Source organism: Lissotriton vulgaris, chromosome 7, assembly GCF_964263255.1.
Source record: "Lissotriton vulgaris chromosome 7, aLisVul1.2, whole genome shotgun sequence".
NCBI lineage: Eukaryota > Metazoa > Chordata > Amphibia > Caudata > Salamandridae > Lissotriton > Lissotriton vulgaris.
The window spans coordinates 644,478,108-644,495,246 of record NC_141695.1 but is presented as its reverse complement, the minus strand read 5'-3'; the positions used below and the strand labels follow the sequence as shown (position 1 = coordinate 644,495,246).

The 17,139-nt window shown below is 45.2% G+C and overlaps 1 protein-coding gene across 4 annotated transcripts in view; it reads right to left on the bottom strand.

Moving 5' to 3' along the window:
• SPAG9 (sperm associated antigen 9) overlaps positions 1 to 17,139 on the bottom strand; it is a 1,654,314-nt gene that overhangs the window by 670,829 nt on the left and 966,346 nt on the right. For all 4 annotated transcript variants that reach the window (XM_086930851.1, XM_086930853.1, XM_086930852.1 and 1 more), the window contains one exon: positions 15,554 to 15,781. In XM_086930851.1, the coding sequence (XP_086786977.1) occupies positions 15,554 to 15,781 (228 nt within the window). The remainder of the gene's footprint in view (positions 1 to 15,553; positions 15,782 to 17,139) is intronic.

The window sequence follows — 17,139 nt, the reverse complement described above, 5'->3', positions numbered from 1 at the left end:
TTTAAAGCCTGACAGACATGCTTCGTCCTTTTGAGGTCTTCACGCGTGCAGTCAGCAGGGGGGACTGTAATTTGGGAAAAACTATCCCATGGTTGCGCATGCTAGAGCACCAACTGAAGGCGGTGTCTTCTACGTTTCAAAAAGATTAAGAAAAGCAAGAAGCTTTTGATTTGGCGGAGAAATTATTAGAGCGACTACTTTGCGATGAACGTCTTCAAAAGATCCACACAGAACAGCATTACATTTGTGCTACTATTCTGGATCCACGCTACAGAAAGGCACTGGCAGGCAGAGTATTCCTTCCTTTTGGTGACGCAGAAGTTTCAAAGTACAAACGTTGGCTAGCTATGTCAGCCATGAGGTTTGAAAGAGAACGGCAAGAAATTGAAGGAAAAGGCAGTAATTCAGCATCAGCAGGCCATCCGGGGTCAAAAGAATCCACTTCTGCACCTAAGGCAGAAGTGAGTGATTTTCCTCTCAGCCGTTAAAGACACCAGCAACCGGATCATCTGCACCAGACACAACAGTAACATTGTGTGAAGAAGAGGATTGGCTAACTCAGCTCGGGTTTGCTTCTGAAAAGGTCCCAGCAAAAAGTAAGCAAAGTGGAGGAACCGTGGAGAACCTTGAGTCGATGGTGCAGGACTATTGAATGACTCCACAGAGGTCTATGTTCATGATGATCCATTGGCGTATTGGCATGAGAAAAAAGAATTGTGGCCAGAGATCTCCAACCTGGCTATAAATTACTTGTCTTGCCCACTCGCAAGCGTGTCTTCTGAACGTGTTTTCAGTGCTGCTGGTGGCATTGTAACTTCCAAAAGGACCCGCCTCTCGCCCAAAAATGTGGAGAGGTTAACAATGATCAAGATGAATCAGCACCTCATACCACCAGATTACAAAATACGAGAATACATGCAGAAAGAAGACGACGAGGACACCAACTTAGATGAGGGAAGTTCTTCTCTGTTAGGTGACCTACTCCCGCCTGAATTCACAGAGTATGAGGACGAACTCTTCTTCCCTTACACCGAGCCCTGAAAATGAGCCAATTAATCAATAACTTTCTTTTTCGTCCTTATTCACTTTTATTCCTGTATGTCTGTCTTTCTTTGTTTGTTTTGCAAAGTCTATATAAAATAAAAATGTAATCACGTAATAACAAAAACAAGCCCATCAGCAGAACTGTCTTCACTTATTTGCTTATTGATTTGAAGGTGCCGCAGTCTGCATTCCTCAGGTTCACAATTTCACAAGAAAATGCTCCTCTATCCTCCTCCTCCAGACTCCTATTTCCCTTAAAGCAGATGGCTGGATTACGCCCAATGAAGAAAGACTCTGCACTTGTGGGGATGTTCTACTTCTTTGCGGGTGAGTTGACGGCTCTGGGGCCATTGCTGGGAAGGTCTAATACCGGATAAAAGTGGTTTGGAGAAAATCCATGAGGAAAACGTTTTTGCCTTTTTGCTCACTATCATGTTTTCGGGGGCCTGTTTGGGTGGGTTCCTGGTGTTTAGGGGTGGGTTTTGGGGTCTGGGAGCACTGCTGGCACAGTCTAATGTTGATTGCATTTGTTTTCCAGGACATCCATGGTGGAAAATTGGAGCTATGACCTAGCTGCACAGCGCGTTTGGACAGAAGGCCGAAAAATATTGTAAGTATGAGATTTTCCATTTTTGCTTTTTGCCTGCTTGGGGGTGTTGTGCTTTTTGCGGGTCTTGGGGCATTGCTGGGAAGGTTTAATACCGGATAAAAGTGGTTTGGAGAAAATCCATGAGGAAAAAGTTTTTGCCTTTTTGCTCACTATCATATTTTCGGGGGCCTGTTTGGGGGGCTTCCTGGTGTTTGGGGGTGGGGTTCGGGGTCTTGGAGCAATGCTGGGTATGGATACTTTTGATTGCAAGTGGTTTGAAGCAAATCCATGGTGGCAAAGGAGAGTTAGGGCCTAGCTGCAGAGCGCACGTGGAGTGATTTTGGAAATTTGCCTGAAAATGACTAAGTCCCCATTTTTGTAGTTTTGCTTTTTGGCTGTTTGGGGGTCTTCTACTAGTTTTTGCCTGGGTTGACGGCTCTGTGGCCATTGCTGGGAAGGTCTAATACCGGATAAAAGTGGTTTGGAGAAAATCCATGAGGAAAACGTTTTTGCCTTTTTGCTCACTATCATGTTTTCGGGGGCCTGTTTGGGGGGCTTCCTGGTGTTTGTGGGTGGGTTTCGGGGTCTTGGAGCAACGCTGGGTATGGATACTTTTGATTGCAAGTGGTTTGAAGCAAATCCATGGTGGCAAAGGGGAGTTAGGGCCTAGCTGCAGAGCGCGCTTGGAGTGATTTTGGAAATTTGCCTGAAAATGACTAAGTCCCCATTTTTGTAGTTTTGCTTTTTGGCTGTTTGGGGGTCTTCTACTAGTTTTTGCCTGGGTTGACGGCTCTGTGGCCATTGCTGGGAAGGTCTAATACCGGATAAAAATGGTTTGGAGAAAATCCATGAGGAAAAAGTTTTTGCCTTTTTGCTCACTATCATGTTTTCGGGGGCCTGTTTGGGGGGCTTCCTGGTGTTTGTGGGTGGGTTTTGGGGTCTTGGAGCAATGCTGGGTATGGATACTTTTGAATGCAAGTGGGAAGGTATAATACCGGATAAAAGTATTTCGGAGAAAATCAGAGCAGAAACTTGTTTTGCGCTTTTGATCTCTTGCCTGTCTTTGGGGCGCTGTTTGGCGGGCTTTTAGGTTGTTGTGGGTGGGTTTTGGGGTCTGGGAGCACTGCTGGCACAGTCTAATGTGGATTGCATTTGTTTTTCAGGAAATCCATGGTGGAAAAGGGGAGTTAGGGCCTAGCTGCACAGCGAGTTTGGACAGAATTCCAGGTAGTAGGCCCATTTTTGCTTTTTGCCAGTTTGGGGGTGTTCTGCTTTTTTGCGGGTGCCTGAGGGGTCTGGGGCCATGGCTGGGAATGTCTAATACCGGATAAAAGTGGTTTGGAGAAAATCTATGTGAAAAGCGTTTTGGCACATTAACTTAGGGCTTGTTAGGGTTAGCACTAGCAGCAGGATTGCATGTGTTTCGGGGTGTTCTAGATTTTGAAACTGAGTTCTGGGGTCTTAGAGCACTCATGGGAATGTGTAATTTTGGTTGCAAGTGGTTTGAAGAAAATCCATGGTGGGAAAGGGGGGATTTGGCCTAGTTAAAGAAAGCGTTTGCCACTATTCTTAACTTAGGGCTCGTTAGGGTTAGCAGTATTGTATTGCATGTGTTTGGGCGGGGGGCTGTTTGTGGGGGGGTTTGCCAGTCTTGGAGCGATGCTGGGTATGGATACTTTTGCTTGCTTGCAAGTCGTTTGAATAAGATCCATGGTGGGTAAGGGGGGGTTTGGGCCTAGTTTAGTTTCAAAGTACGTTTTGCCACCATTTTCTACTAGGCCTCGTCTTTGGGGATCTGATTGGGGGGTCTTCTACATTTTTGCGACTGGGTTTTGTAAGGGTCTGGGAGCACTGCTGGGAAGGTCTAATTTTGTTCTAAAACACAGTTTACAGTACAACTAGCTTGAGGGGAAAGATCCGCTAAATTAATTCGCCCATACTTATTTATCCTTCAGAAGGAGACTCAGACAGAGTACGCACTTTCAAAAATATTGTACTGTCTATTAGGAAACTCAAAGTGTGACTTTTTGCACTACACAGCGTACATACCTTATATTTATTTGTCAGTGGTGTTCTAATATCACTTCCTGTTTTTCCATCAATAATTACAAGCCGGGTTTCAGTCTGTGCAATGTGAAAAAAAGGATGAAGTCAGGCTTCACATTAGCGAGCCGCAATTCAGCATCCGCCAGGCAGACAGTGGACAGGGTGTCTTCTGGTCACCAACCTTGATGGACGGAGCGTCAGATGGAATGGAGGAGTCCCGCTAATAAGAGGAATGGTTTGATGCATGCAACTTACCAAATTCAACAGAACAACTACAACAACATACAGATACAGTATCCGTTCTTTTCTAATTATCTTTTAAGTAATGTTATTGCTGTGAACTTCTATGAGTGTGACTCTGCATTTCTTTGATCTCTGCTTCTAAATTCATCCCTACAGCCATTCTATAGGTTTTACTTGCGCTATTTTTTAAACCTAATTTAATGTAAGAAGTGTTTCTTTGGGTGAAGAGATAGGCAAGAGAAATCGCATAATTATTAATGCAGCCCTGTACTGTCACATTCTTTCATTCACGGTTGTCGAAAGTACTACTTACTTTTCATTAACCATGCATGCAGTAGTGCATGAACTTCCTTTATGTCACTTAAAAGATTTATGGTTAGCTTTGTACCCTAAGATTGCTTTATCTTCAATTATTATTTGTCCATGCTGTGCTTTTTTTTTTTTCTTCTCTCAACAAAACTTTCCCAAAATCCCACATTCCCATCCATTTTCCAAACCCTAACCCTCTTCCCCCGGGCTGTGTGGTTTTGATTGATGTGTGACTAAATGACAGCAATAATTCCACACACTTGCTGGGGAGGATAAGGTCATAGCAACAGGCTGGATAAGGAATCCGAGGATATATTCTATTCTTACTCAGCTTGACACTCAGTCACTATTGGCAAATGAAAGAAGATTTTCATGTGCGCCATCAACTTGATTGGTCATCAAGAACATCCTCCTCCTAGACGTGGCAAATTATTACGCTGCTGTGTCCTTCACCTTCGGTACTATTTCTTGTAGTAGTAGCCAATGTCAAAGAAATTCAATGCAAGTACTAGTTATACTTTCAATACTTTACCATTTGTTAGGCTACATTGTGGCACTGTTCTAGTGTACTGTCACCTGCTATATTCTCTATCGTACCGTTCTAATGCTACGGTAAGGACAAACAAGGTTTCATTTTCTTTTTTTTCAGATGCTGCAACTGCCACTGTGTAACACCACAAGTACCACCGCAATGATGACATTTCATCCACCCAGGATTGCCAACCTTAATCGCCATTTCGCGTGCAGCCAGCCCTGTGCCTAGCCCTATTTCCAAACACAAATTACAGGTAAGATAAGCGTTTGGGGGGAGGTAGTATAATGGAGTATTAGGACTCGGAGAGACGAGAGACTGACGGTCCTAGGACTATTGAATTCACTTACTCTGTGAGAGGCACTTAGTTTTGAAAACATTTGGGCCATTAGTACTTACACAACTTGAATCAAGATGCCACTTAAGTTTCTGGACTGTTAAACCCCCACCCACCAGCCTCAAAAGCAGTAAAAAACACGTATGCTAAGATAAAGTTTAAAGTATATTTATATATCCCTAACATAAATAATCTCCCGCAAGACCCAACCCACCTCCCCTCCCGAACCCCAACGAATGTCCCTGAAAACGAAGTCCAAAAAAGTAGAAAAGCCAACTCCCAATTCCCACCCCCCAGAAGTCTTTAAAAAAGGGGCAAGGGACAGTCTCCTCCTACTGCTGGCTGCTGCTGTTGAATTTCCGGGCCAGGTCGGCATGCTCCTTGCGGAGGGTCTCAAGCGGGGTTTTGGTGTTGAGGAGCTCCTGCTCGAGGTAGGAAACCCTCAGGGAAAGGCGTTGCATCCTTTTTTTGCAACTGCTGTGGGGGGCAGCTGATTTCTTTGCTGCTCGGCAGTGGCGGGTGGTTGCGGTACCCCGGCTCCGTACTGCTGGAGACCTGCTGCGCTGACTGGCTGACCCAGGGAGCGCGGAGGAGGATGCAGGTGTCACCGTGGATGTTGTTGACGTACTAGTCTGCGTGTCCTCCTCCTCCTGGGCCACCAGCCGCCGATATTCGGCGATAGTGGCCTCCAGCCTCCATTGCCGGGCCCTTTTAGCCAGCTCCTTCTGGGTTGGTTTGGAAGGAGCATCTATATGAAGAAAGAAAGACAGTCTGTAACCAATGCTCTTTAAGATGAACACAAAATGATTCAGCAGAAAGTTGTGTCACAGTAGAACTAGCAACTTGCAAGCGCAGTACATAACTATTGTGGCCAGCATCTATCTAACCTCCCACATCTTCATTCTTGCTCTAACATTAGTGGGAGTTTAAGGAATCAATTCTACGAGCACTACTCCATTAGAGTCGACTATGACAGTACACCACTCTTATTCTTCTTCTTCTCTATTGTTTAGCAAAATTGGTATGTTAACTTCTGCAAGCCGTCATAATGCCAGCGCAGTCAACTTGCACCCGAGAAAAACAGACGCCCGCCATGATGAGTGAGACAGACTTGCGTTACTGTACCAGTCCAGTACATGCAGGTGGTGATGCTCTTATTTTTCTATTATGGGTGGCACTGAGAATACTCTGTTACAAGGGCTTAATTAATTTAACTTTCACCCTACAGTGCCAATGAATACTAGAAAAGGAAAATAAAGAAGATAAATAATCTGATTATCTATCACTGCACATGGTATGTATTTGCTTACATATGGGATGACTTTGGGTGCTTTGGTTTTTATTGAGTGAACAGTGATACATCCACACATGAATGACCGAGTTCTACTAAACTTATTAACAGAGGTAGTGAGTGAGTGGCCATCGTAATAGCCGGATATATGCTGTACTTGCAATACAAACTACTGCTACTATTCATGGTAGTATTCGGACAAAATTACAACTTCTTTTCCTTGGCTTTCCTACACTGGGACAGACGTGCGGGTGCGGTGTTACATGCTCTTTAAAGTAACACTTAGTTCATCCAGTGACCGTCTACTCTCTCTAGATACACATATGCTATCTAAGAGTCAGATAGTACCATGATCCAGGCATCCATCCATTCAAACTATATGTCAATCATTCTTCTTCATGTCTCTCATCTGGACAAACCTTACGTTTTCTCAAGGGGAGCACACTATGCAGTCTGCAATCTCAATAAGTAAGGAGTATAAGAGCTTACCACTGCCCGCCACTACCGTGGCAACCCGCACAGCAGTTTCGTCCGGCACTTGCACCGCCTCCTCCCCTGAAGTCTCCTCCTCCACCTCCGCGCTGGGCCCAGCAACAGATGTTCCACCTACAAAGTACATTTAAGAATGTTAGATGTCATAGACATACACCACTCACTAGTATTTTGTCTAGGAATGAAGAAATTTGAATACAGAAACCAATCTAATAATTTGTGACTGTCTCCTCTAAAGTAAAAATGTCCCTTTTTCCAGGGAAGGGTGTTGTCTTGCTGCACTTTTTGGCACAACTGATGAATGCTTGCTTTTTAACACGCACCATTTATCTCATAACAGACAGAAGCTTCAATTCTAAGAACAAATCATCATCATCACCACTAGGACAGAGGGACCAACGATTCAGCACCAAAAAGAAAAATTAAAGTTCAAACCAGGTGAGGGCTCGGCTTGCCCACAATAAATGTGTGAAATAAATCACTATAAGCACTTTTCCATTTTTAATCAACCGTTTATGTTTTATGACAAGCTTGTATACATTTTTTTACTTTTAATAAAGCTTTAAAACTTAAATAGACTCTGTGGTTTTTGGTCAAGAGTGAATGAGCAAAAGGTTTTGCAATTTGCAAGCATGAGTCCGTGCCTCTGACACTTCTGGACTCTGACTCTGTACTCTTGTCCTGCGTAGGATAATCATCATTGGGGATCAATCATCGATGAATTCGGGAGCTAAATGACTCTGCCACACTATCTAGTCAGTAAGGAGATTGGGGGTTCTTCAAAGACTGATATCACTGAGGTATGTGGAAAGTCTACCTGCGCCTATTATAATTGATAAAGAATGCACTATTTAGTGTCCATAGTTCTGTTTGTGCAGATTTGTCCCTGCAACAGTATTAGTATGGATTGTCCTCCTATCCAAACCAAAAGTAAAGTAGTATCTTATTCTTTCTTGGTGGTCATTCACCTTTTTATTGTTGGTAATTGTCAAAGCATAAACATTTAGAAGACTTGAAAAGACATTATGGACAATCCAGAGGACCACGCATACCTTTACAACGCGTTTTTTACAACGCAAGTCGTTACCACGACTTGCGTTGGAGGGGTGCGGACTTAGGAATTTTTTAATTTACTATTCCAACACCAGCCTACATACAGTAGGGAAGGTGTTGGATAGTAAATTAAATTATTCCTTGTCCTGTACCGCCCTCAAGCGCAAGTCGTGGTTACGACTTGCGTTGTAAAATCCGCGTCGTAAAGGATGTTCCCCATAGAAAGCTATTGCTATTTCTGACTAGAATGGGAGTTTCGTTTAACACCTTTTGCCAAATGTGCAATCTTAGTTAGCAAACTTAGTTAGCTACACAGACAGACTAATAAGAATAATCTAGTAATACCACAGGGAGTCATAGTCGAGGCAGGATAAGAATTTAGATACAGTCTACAAGAAGATCAAAGACGATTTAGGTATTCTATATTAAAATTAAAACTTACTGGGGCCAGCAAAGGAGCCCTCGCCTGACCGATACTGGCCTTGTTCAGCAGCAGCAGCCTCCTCCAATGTCCTCTTGCCCCTGGGGGGAGCTGATGTAGAACATGAAAGAAAGAAAGACCCGAAAACATGGATGATTGTGGTCAACCAAATCAAACATTACAAAAGAACAATACCAAAATATTTTGGCGAAATAGCAAATAGACAACTATTCCAAGGGATATATTGACCTATCTCATGTGGTCTACTACGATATTAGTATTGCTTGATTTGCGAACCGTCAACTTGGAAAGTTATGTAACTCACTAAAATAACTACTAAACAGGTTCACCTAGGACTGGCAGGCAGCAGTCCGCAGCACGCGAAGTGACAGACAAACTCCATTGTGATTGCAGATCAGCGACAACACAAAAAAAAATTCCTACTACATTAACCAGTCATTAAAATACTCAAACTATCAATCCACCACCACTATTTCTTCTTATTGCCAGGTGTACAAAGGAAGGACTGGACTTGAGTCTGTAGGGGCAGATTTACAAGCCCCTTGCGGCTCTTTTGCTCCGTTGTTGTGTGACTTTTGTGACGCAGCGGCAGAACAAAAGAGGCGCCATGGTGCGGCGTATATTAACAACGTGACGCATATGGGAGATGCATCACGTTGTAAAGCCCTGCGCCATCAGGGGGCGTTCCGGCGCAAGGGAGGGGGTTCTTGCGCAGGAACGCATCCTAAATGTGGCTGAGGGAAATCTACAAGATTTCAATCAGTCACTTTTGGGACAATGATGCGTGACTCAAACCCTGCGCCTGCTTGAAGCAAACGTACGGCTTGACGCAGCATTGGGGAGATAGGGCACCCCAGGGCATTGCTGGAGCTGCACCATCTTTGCGACGCAACTCCAGCAATGCGCCGCCTTTACGGCACAGATGCGTAACGCTTCGCTGACGATTTGGGCTCATGGTACGCCGCATTGTAAATACGGCGCACAATGGGTGGTGGTGGCGTGGCGCACAATTAGTGGCGCATCCCTGCTACTTTGCAGGGAAGCACCGGTAATTAAAAATCTGACCCTTAGTGTCTAGCATTACGCAGTTCTTTAAACTACACTCATACATAATTTCTCAGGCCAATGAAATGAACACAAAATCGAACACAAATAAGCATAGTAGCAACGCTACTGAGAAGGAGAGCAGTGCACCTGAAATGCACAGAAGATTTTGAAATATAATTTACCTACAATGTAATCAGCAGCATTATTGCAGGAGAAAACAGAGTAGTGAAGAAATAGCTACTACTACTCACCAAGCCCGGGGATCTCGAGGCCGAGCAGGTCGATCAAGTCGCGTTCCCGGTCCAGGAGATCCGTCCAACGGTGGGTGGCCTGGTTGTAGGTGCGCCGGACCCGAGAGTGTTGGTACATGGCCCGGCACACCTTCTCCCACCGCTTCCGGCGCTCCCGTATCCCGTAGCCGCTAGCGATCTTGCCGCCTGCCATGATGGTCCTGGGGAGGCGGCGCTGGACATAAAAGACTAGTGTGGCCACCTCCTCCGCGCTAAAGATCTCCCGGGCTGTGACTGTCTCCCCCCTCAAACGCCCGCACGGAAGTCGGGCAAGGGGTGCGGGACCCATCCCCTTCTCAGGCTGCTTCCCGGCTCCCTTTACCATGGTCTGGGCAGAAAAGAAGGTAAATAATAAAGAAGAAATAGAATAGGGAAGAAGAAAAGAAAAGAGTTAAAAAAAGTAGTTTAAAATTAACCAAAAGTAGCAGAAAACACAAAAATATAGACCTAGAAAAATAGAGGAGTAGATAATAAGTAAAATAGATTAAAAAAAACGTCAAACAAGCAAAGGATGGCAGAGATTGACAGAGGATACAGAAAGCATGCCCAGAACCATAGCAATGAATGAAAAACAAGATGGCCACGCCCGTTCACGACCGCGTGGGTAAGTTCACGCGAGATTTTCCTCGCGATCACACGCGAGCTTGTATTAGCGAGCCGCACACTTTGCGAGATTACACATAGCGCCCGGAAACGGAAATACGTCACGCAAACAAAATGGCCGCTCCCGTGAACGACAGTGAGGGTAACTTCGCGCCGTTGCGCTACAAGCGGCTCGCTAAAACGCACAAAACCTTGCGAACTAACATGCTGCAAAAAAACAAAACCCATATTCGCACAAATTCGAGGCTTCCGAATTCGATCTTGCGCAAATTCGCGCCCCGCGAATCTGCAGAAAAAAGATTAGTGCAAAACTGAAAGCACTCAGCAGGTGCAAAAGTTCAACCTCATCATTAGTAACCATTCCCTGTAGTGCTTCCTGAGGGCCCCCTCAAGAGTTCAGTTGCTTACTTGCAACTATTCTATGACCCTGCTCTGACCCTCACAGCAGGCTCAGAGAATAGCTACAAGCAGACCACAAAGGTCCTGTGAAAAAAAATTGCACTGCAACAGAAAGATATTACAGATAAGGAAGCAGGTGCCAGACTCAGTGACACATTAATCAACCCCAAATTAATTCATGTCAGTTGAAGCAGGGCAGGTGTGCTGCCTTTTCCCCCATAATCTACAGTGATGAACTAGAGGGTGGCAGTGATGTACCAGAGGGTGGCAGTGATGTACCAGAGGGTGGCATGGGTGAACCAGAGGGTGCTGTGATGAACCAGACGTAGAAACAACATAGTCGCGACCCGACAAGTAAGTTTGAGTTTGCGAACTGGTACAAAACCCTTGCGAACTGGCAGAAACCCTTGCAAACACAAAAAAAAGAAAAAATCCACAAATTCGCGAGAGTTCGCGGATTGAGAATTCGTGAATACGCAAATTCGCAAACTGCAAATTTCCAAAATTCGCCCATGCTTTGAAAAGATGGCCCAGAAGATGGGGCTCTATGTGGCCACAATTATTTTAATTTACAAATGGAGAGAGACAGTGTCCTCAGAGAGATGCTCTGAGGAAGGGGGTGAGATTTGGGTGTTGACATTTTTTAAAGGGTCATTATTCCACTAGTGCACCCCATTTATGGCAGTTTTACTACCAAAAAGGGAAACAAGGATCAATGTTCCACGCTACCATTAGGGCCCAACCATGCTTGCTGTGCAGCAAACGGGGCCGAAGCAACAGGGTTGAGAGGTGGGGCTTTTATTCCTTTTTTTCTTTTTTACACAAATAGGCACAGGTAGTTTTAGGCGCCAGGCATCGGAGTGATGGCCCAGTGGTGTTGAAGGTGGCAATTAGGGCCCAGTGGTATGAGAGGACAACCAAACACGGAGCTTTAGCACAAATGTTTATCCATTCTTGCTTGCATTATGGTTAAGTGTACTCTTGAAGAACAGAAGACACCTTAGCTTGGACTCAAGAGACTCAAACCACCCCTCATTATTTTAATCGCCTTTTGTCTCCATATGTCTTTGACCTCCTTTTGTACTTACGCTGCTTGGGCCTTGCTGTCATTCCTTTCGGTGGGGGGGGGGGGGGACTTTCCTTTAAATATCTAGGGCCCAAATTGTGGAATGCACTACCTTTCAGATTACGAACCTCAGGCGATTTCTAGAAAAAAGTTAAAGACCAGGCTATTTTAGAACTGACTGTTACTGGTTGTGGGATGTGGCTCTCCCTGGTATAAACCCTGACTGATCGGGTCGCACTAACAGTGGCATCAGGGGGTGCAAGCGGTTGGCTAGAATTTTCACACATATTTTATTATCTAAATTGATGAGAGAGACAGGCCTGTAGGAATCGCAGAAATCTGATTGTTTACCTGGCTTCAGAATCGTAATGTTGAGGGTCTCGCAGTGGGTAGGTGGAAGCTTACCTGTGGACACAGACTCGTGATACACCTCTATGAGATGGGGGATGAATATTGTTTATAGAATGCAACAGTCCATCCGAACCTGGTGCTTTGTCACCGGGGAGGCTTGATATTACTTGTGCCACCTCCTCTGAGATAATCGGAGAGTCTGTGTATTTGCGGTGAGTGGACTCTAACCAGAGTAGATCAATGGATTCCAAATAACTTTGCAGCAACTCCAAATCCACGTGGAGTATAACTGGGCTAAAAAGGAGGACATAACTGCTGGAGGTTTTTCAGGGGATGTAATCAAGCTTCCTCCATTGTCGCGCAACTCAAGACACGGACTTCGGATGTTAGCCAGCGTTTCCAAACGTGGATTGCGGCTATAGAGCTCTTCCAGGTTCTGTAATTCCGACTCTAGTTTCTTTAGGGATCCTCTTAACGCTTCAGAACACTGGCCTGCTTGGCAATACAGGTTTCCCCAATTGTCACCTTGATGGCCTCCCACAGTGTGTAGTAAGGTGAGGCGACAGATCCCTTATTCAGCTCAAAGAATTCTGTAATGGGTAGCTCGAGCTCGGTCTTAAACACCTCCTCGTCCAGGACCTGCGGTGCAGTCTCCACAGGACCATCAGAGGGAGAGTCTGTGGGGTCTGAAGTGTCAACCGGATTGGTGAATGGTCTGACAGCGTGCCGGGCAAGTGTGTTACCGCTTTAGCCCATGTGAGTACATCCCTCGTCATCAGTCAAGAATAAATGCGAGACCATGAGGCATGTATGGAGGAAAAGCATGTACCCTTGCTCTGCAAGTCATGTGTGTGGCGCCATATGTCAGTGAGGGCATTGTCGGTAATAAGTGTGCTGAAGAAATAGGCTGAGCATGGGTGTTGTAGCCTATCACTAGAGCGATCAAGGGTTCCCAGCAATGCTACATTGAAGTCCCCGCCCCACACGATTGGGTAAGTGCCGCAGTCTGAGACTTGCCACAAAATATTGAGAAAGAAGTATAGGTTGTCAGTGTTAGGGCCATAGGTGGCAACCATAATCAGCTTTTGCTCGCAAAGTGTGCCCACCAGTATAAAATATCGTCCCGCCTTGTCTATGATCGAGTGTAGGGTGCACCACAGGAGACCCTTTTTAAGCAAAATGGACACCCCGCGAGCATAGTTTGAATAACCTGAGGAGTAATTCGCACCGCACCATCTGGCCCGGAGCAGAGCGGTATCTGCTGTGTTCAGGTGTGTCTTCTGGAGAGAGCACCAACCTGGATTTTCAGGGGTCCTTTAGGTCCCGTATCTTCCAGGTTACACACGTCACGTTCGCCATGCTAGCAGGTAATAAACAGTCCTGTCAGTCTATAGTGCGCTGAGCTGTGGGTCGGAAAAGTTGGATATTGTTGGCTGCCTGAAAATGTTAGGTTTGGCGTCCTGCATGCATGAGCCTAAAGCAACAAATTTAACTAAACACAAAAACACTTATGTAAAGTATCCCAACATGCGTACCTCCCATCTCCAGGATGCTGCACTGTTGTATACTGAGCATCTCTGGGAGTGACGTACTTAAAAGAAACTCTTCCCACTTCCCCACCCACTCCTAACCCCAAAAACAGGTTGAGACATTTCCCCCACACCCCATCAAATGACCCCAACTTGAAGCAATGGCAGGGGAATTATCCTGTGAAAGCATGGTCGCACCAGGTGGTCTCCCCTGACCTAAAATCAAGGTGGCCGAGTGTTCTGTGGAATTGGTTGAATAAAGCACAACCGGCGAAGTCCCATATTTGTCGTCCCCACTTCAGGCGGTCCAGCACAAGTATATTACAGCTTGACCGGTCATTCCCTTGTTCGCATTTTACTCCATCGCTGTGTTCGCATCACAGGTCTTTGCTTCAGTTATTGTCACTGGATCCCCGCCCTCTCCTCGATCAGATATAGCGGAAGCCCGTTTTCTTTCTTTGCTGATCTGTTTCACATATGTGAGTGCAGCTTTAGGTTCAGTGGAAAATTGAGGTTTCTCCCCGCAAGTGGTGCAAATTTTGGCCGGGTAGAAGAGATCATAGGGAATCTCTAGCTGTTGAAGGAGACGGTTGGCAGGCAGGAATTCTCTTCTTGCGGCCTGAATCGTCAGAGTAAAGTCATGGGTAAAATGATAAGGTTTTGCCCTGATGTTTGACCTCTCCCATTTCTCAGGCTCTGGATAAGATCATATGCCTGTCGCAGTAGTTCAATAGGCGAGCGATTATCGGGTTCGGCAGAGCTCCCGGTGTAGGGCGTGGGCTCAATGAGCGGTACACTCTCTCAACATTAAACATTGCTGACAGTGCCGGTCCAAAGAGATCATGCAGCAAGGATTCAAGGAAGTCCTCCATTTTGAAATCACTGTTGACTCCGGTATGCCAGTAATGTGAATGTTGTTCCGATGGAATGTGATTACAAGTCTTCATTTTTGGCACAGATTACTTCCAGCACTTTGGCCATTTTTAACAGCTTTTGGCGGTTCTTGGCCAATGCGTTTTCAGAGTCTGACACTCGGGATTCCAGTTGTGTGATTCTGTTATCATGCACCTCAACCTTTTGGTTCACCCTATCTAGTCGGGCTGTGAGGTTATCCATTTCAGCATCTATTGAATGCAGGCTTGTCTTGACGTCCAATAAGATGGAGCAGACATCCTCCTCACTAACGCTTGGTTCTGGGACCTGTGTGGGCTGCTCTTCCACCAGCACCGGTGGCTCACCAGCTCGACCCGTTTGTCTGCCCTAAAATGATATTTTCTGCTGTTTGCCATCGGTTTTGCCCATGGTTGTATTGGGATATTGGCAGTACACAGGCTACCATGCGGCAGGTGACCCCCAAGAAGCCAGCAGCAGCAGAGACGCAGCCCCGCCTCCCGACGTCGTTAAATCGCTCGGGTAGAGCGAGATTCAGGGTACCAGGATTCCAACCTCACGGAGATTAATACGATGCTTCTCAGGTATAGGCTCCCGGTGTTATATTGGCCCACTGGTGGATGGTGGTGTATTATTGTCCAATTTAAGCTGGGCTCTGTGCAGCTTCCCAGCAGCCCTTGCCCCGTGGGCCCCGCACCCTCCTACAGCCGTCTGGAGGGCAGAGAACCAGCGCCAGGGGAGAGAGAAGAGGATTTCAGCCAAGCTCAGGGTAGTTCCACACCAGTTAATGCTGTCGGCATGGGAGGGGGAGAGGAGGTGAGGAGGATCCATTCACAATGTATACCAAGAGGAGTCATCACACCACATCTGGTGACTTGAGTCTTCTTCGAACAAAAACAACTTGCAAATATCCAAGCCTTACTCTACATGACAGCAGTATCTACATCCACAAATACAACGAACATAACATATAATTAAATCAAGATATGCATAGACTACCTGACTGCCTATCTGTGTCAACTGTCACAAAATCAGCTGATGGAGGCATTGGTGGCCCTTCTTTACTCTCTGCCGTGCAACCAACCACTGTGACTCCTGCTGAAAGAGAATCACTTCCGGAAGAACTGTTGCTCGTCAAACTTTCAAGCAATAAAGACTTGTCAGCCTGTCCAGATTCAGTCTCTTGAGGTAGTTCATCTCGTGTAGGGTAGTCTGTTTCCATGGCACCTGAAAAACAATCAAACATAGAAAGTATATATTAACTCTGATTTTTATGGTTATAATGCAATTCAGTTTTGTTGAACATTAACATAATTAGGTCAAAAACATGAGCACAAGAAGAGCATCTTCAAGAAAGAAGTGCAACCCATAATAGATGGCGATATTCTCTGAAAAGGAAAGAAAGAAGAATTCAAATAATAAAACAATGGATAGTCGTAATATTAGCCCTAAAGGTTAGAATATAAAGACACCTTAAAGAGCACACTAAAAGAGATTTGCATGGACATTAACCCACCAAAAATATTCAATTCAAAAGAACAACCAAGTCTAAGAAAATGGACAATAAGGTTGTGAGAACTAGTAGTCATGAACAATGGATTCACCAAAATGGATGAAAAAATTATGTAACATGCGGAACTATCACAAAATAACACGAAGCAACGCTGAGGCTACGTGTATGCAAAACTCTAACAAAAAGAGGAGCACATGCATGAAGTATCTTTAGTTGTATGGAAGTCACATCACCAGGACATTGAAAGCAGTGTCAGGACCAGTGTGGTGACCCCCTCAAATTATTTCCACTTGCAGAAGCATAGCAAAAGAGTTGCTAAATAAATGTAGGATACAAAGAATACCCAAGCTGAACTATTAGCGAGGCTACACATAGATTCCAGAGAGGAGACATGCTCTCTACTAACTCAGAGGAGGATCCAACACCTAAAGGCAACGAATTACAACCAAAGGATCTCCCCTGCATGGATAAGTAAGGGGAAGAGATTGACTGTCCGAGGAATGAAACGCAACAAGATATATATATATGCACACACACATACATCCATATACCTATATTGAGATATATATATATATATATATATATATATATATATATTCCTCGAAAGGTGGTCGCTAAAAGCGATAACAAAGTAAATATAATTAATGCTAATAAGCATATTGAAAAATGCTCCATCAGGAGCAGGTACATAGGTAATCCCGCTTACCACCTGAAAAAGTTCTCTTGAGCAGGGAGCTCATCTTCAGAGAAGAATAACCTATACAATAGGCACTAAACATAGGTAGGTTCACAAAAGAAACAACCTGTCCTTGACCGTGTTAAAGCACAAATTACTTACCTTCGGCAACGATATATCTGTAAGAAACATTAGTAGTAATTGATTCCTTACCTAAGAATTACCCCGAGGAGTCAGACTGGATCCGGAGAGTTTTCGTCCGCAGTACCCCTGCACGTCGGTAGGCATCATCGTGCGGCTCCTCATGTGTCGTTGGCGCTGGGATGACGTCGCTGGAGCTACTTAGTTACGCCCACACGAGCTGACATCAGTTCTGTACACAACTTTCCGTAGCAG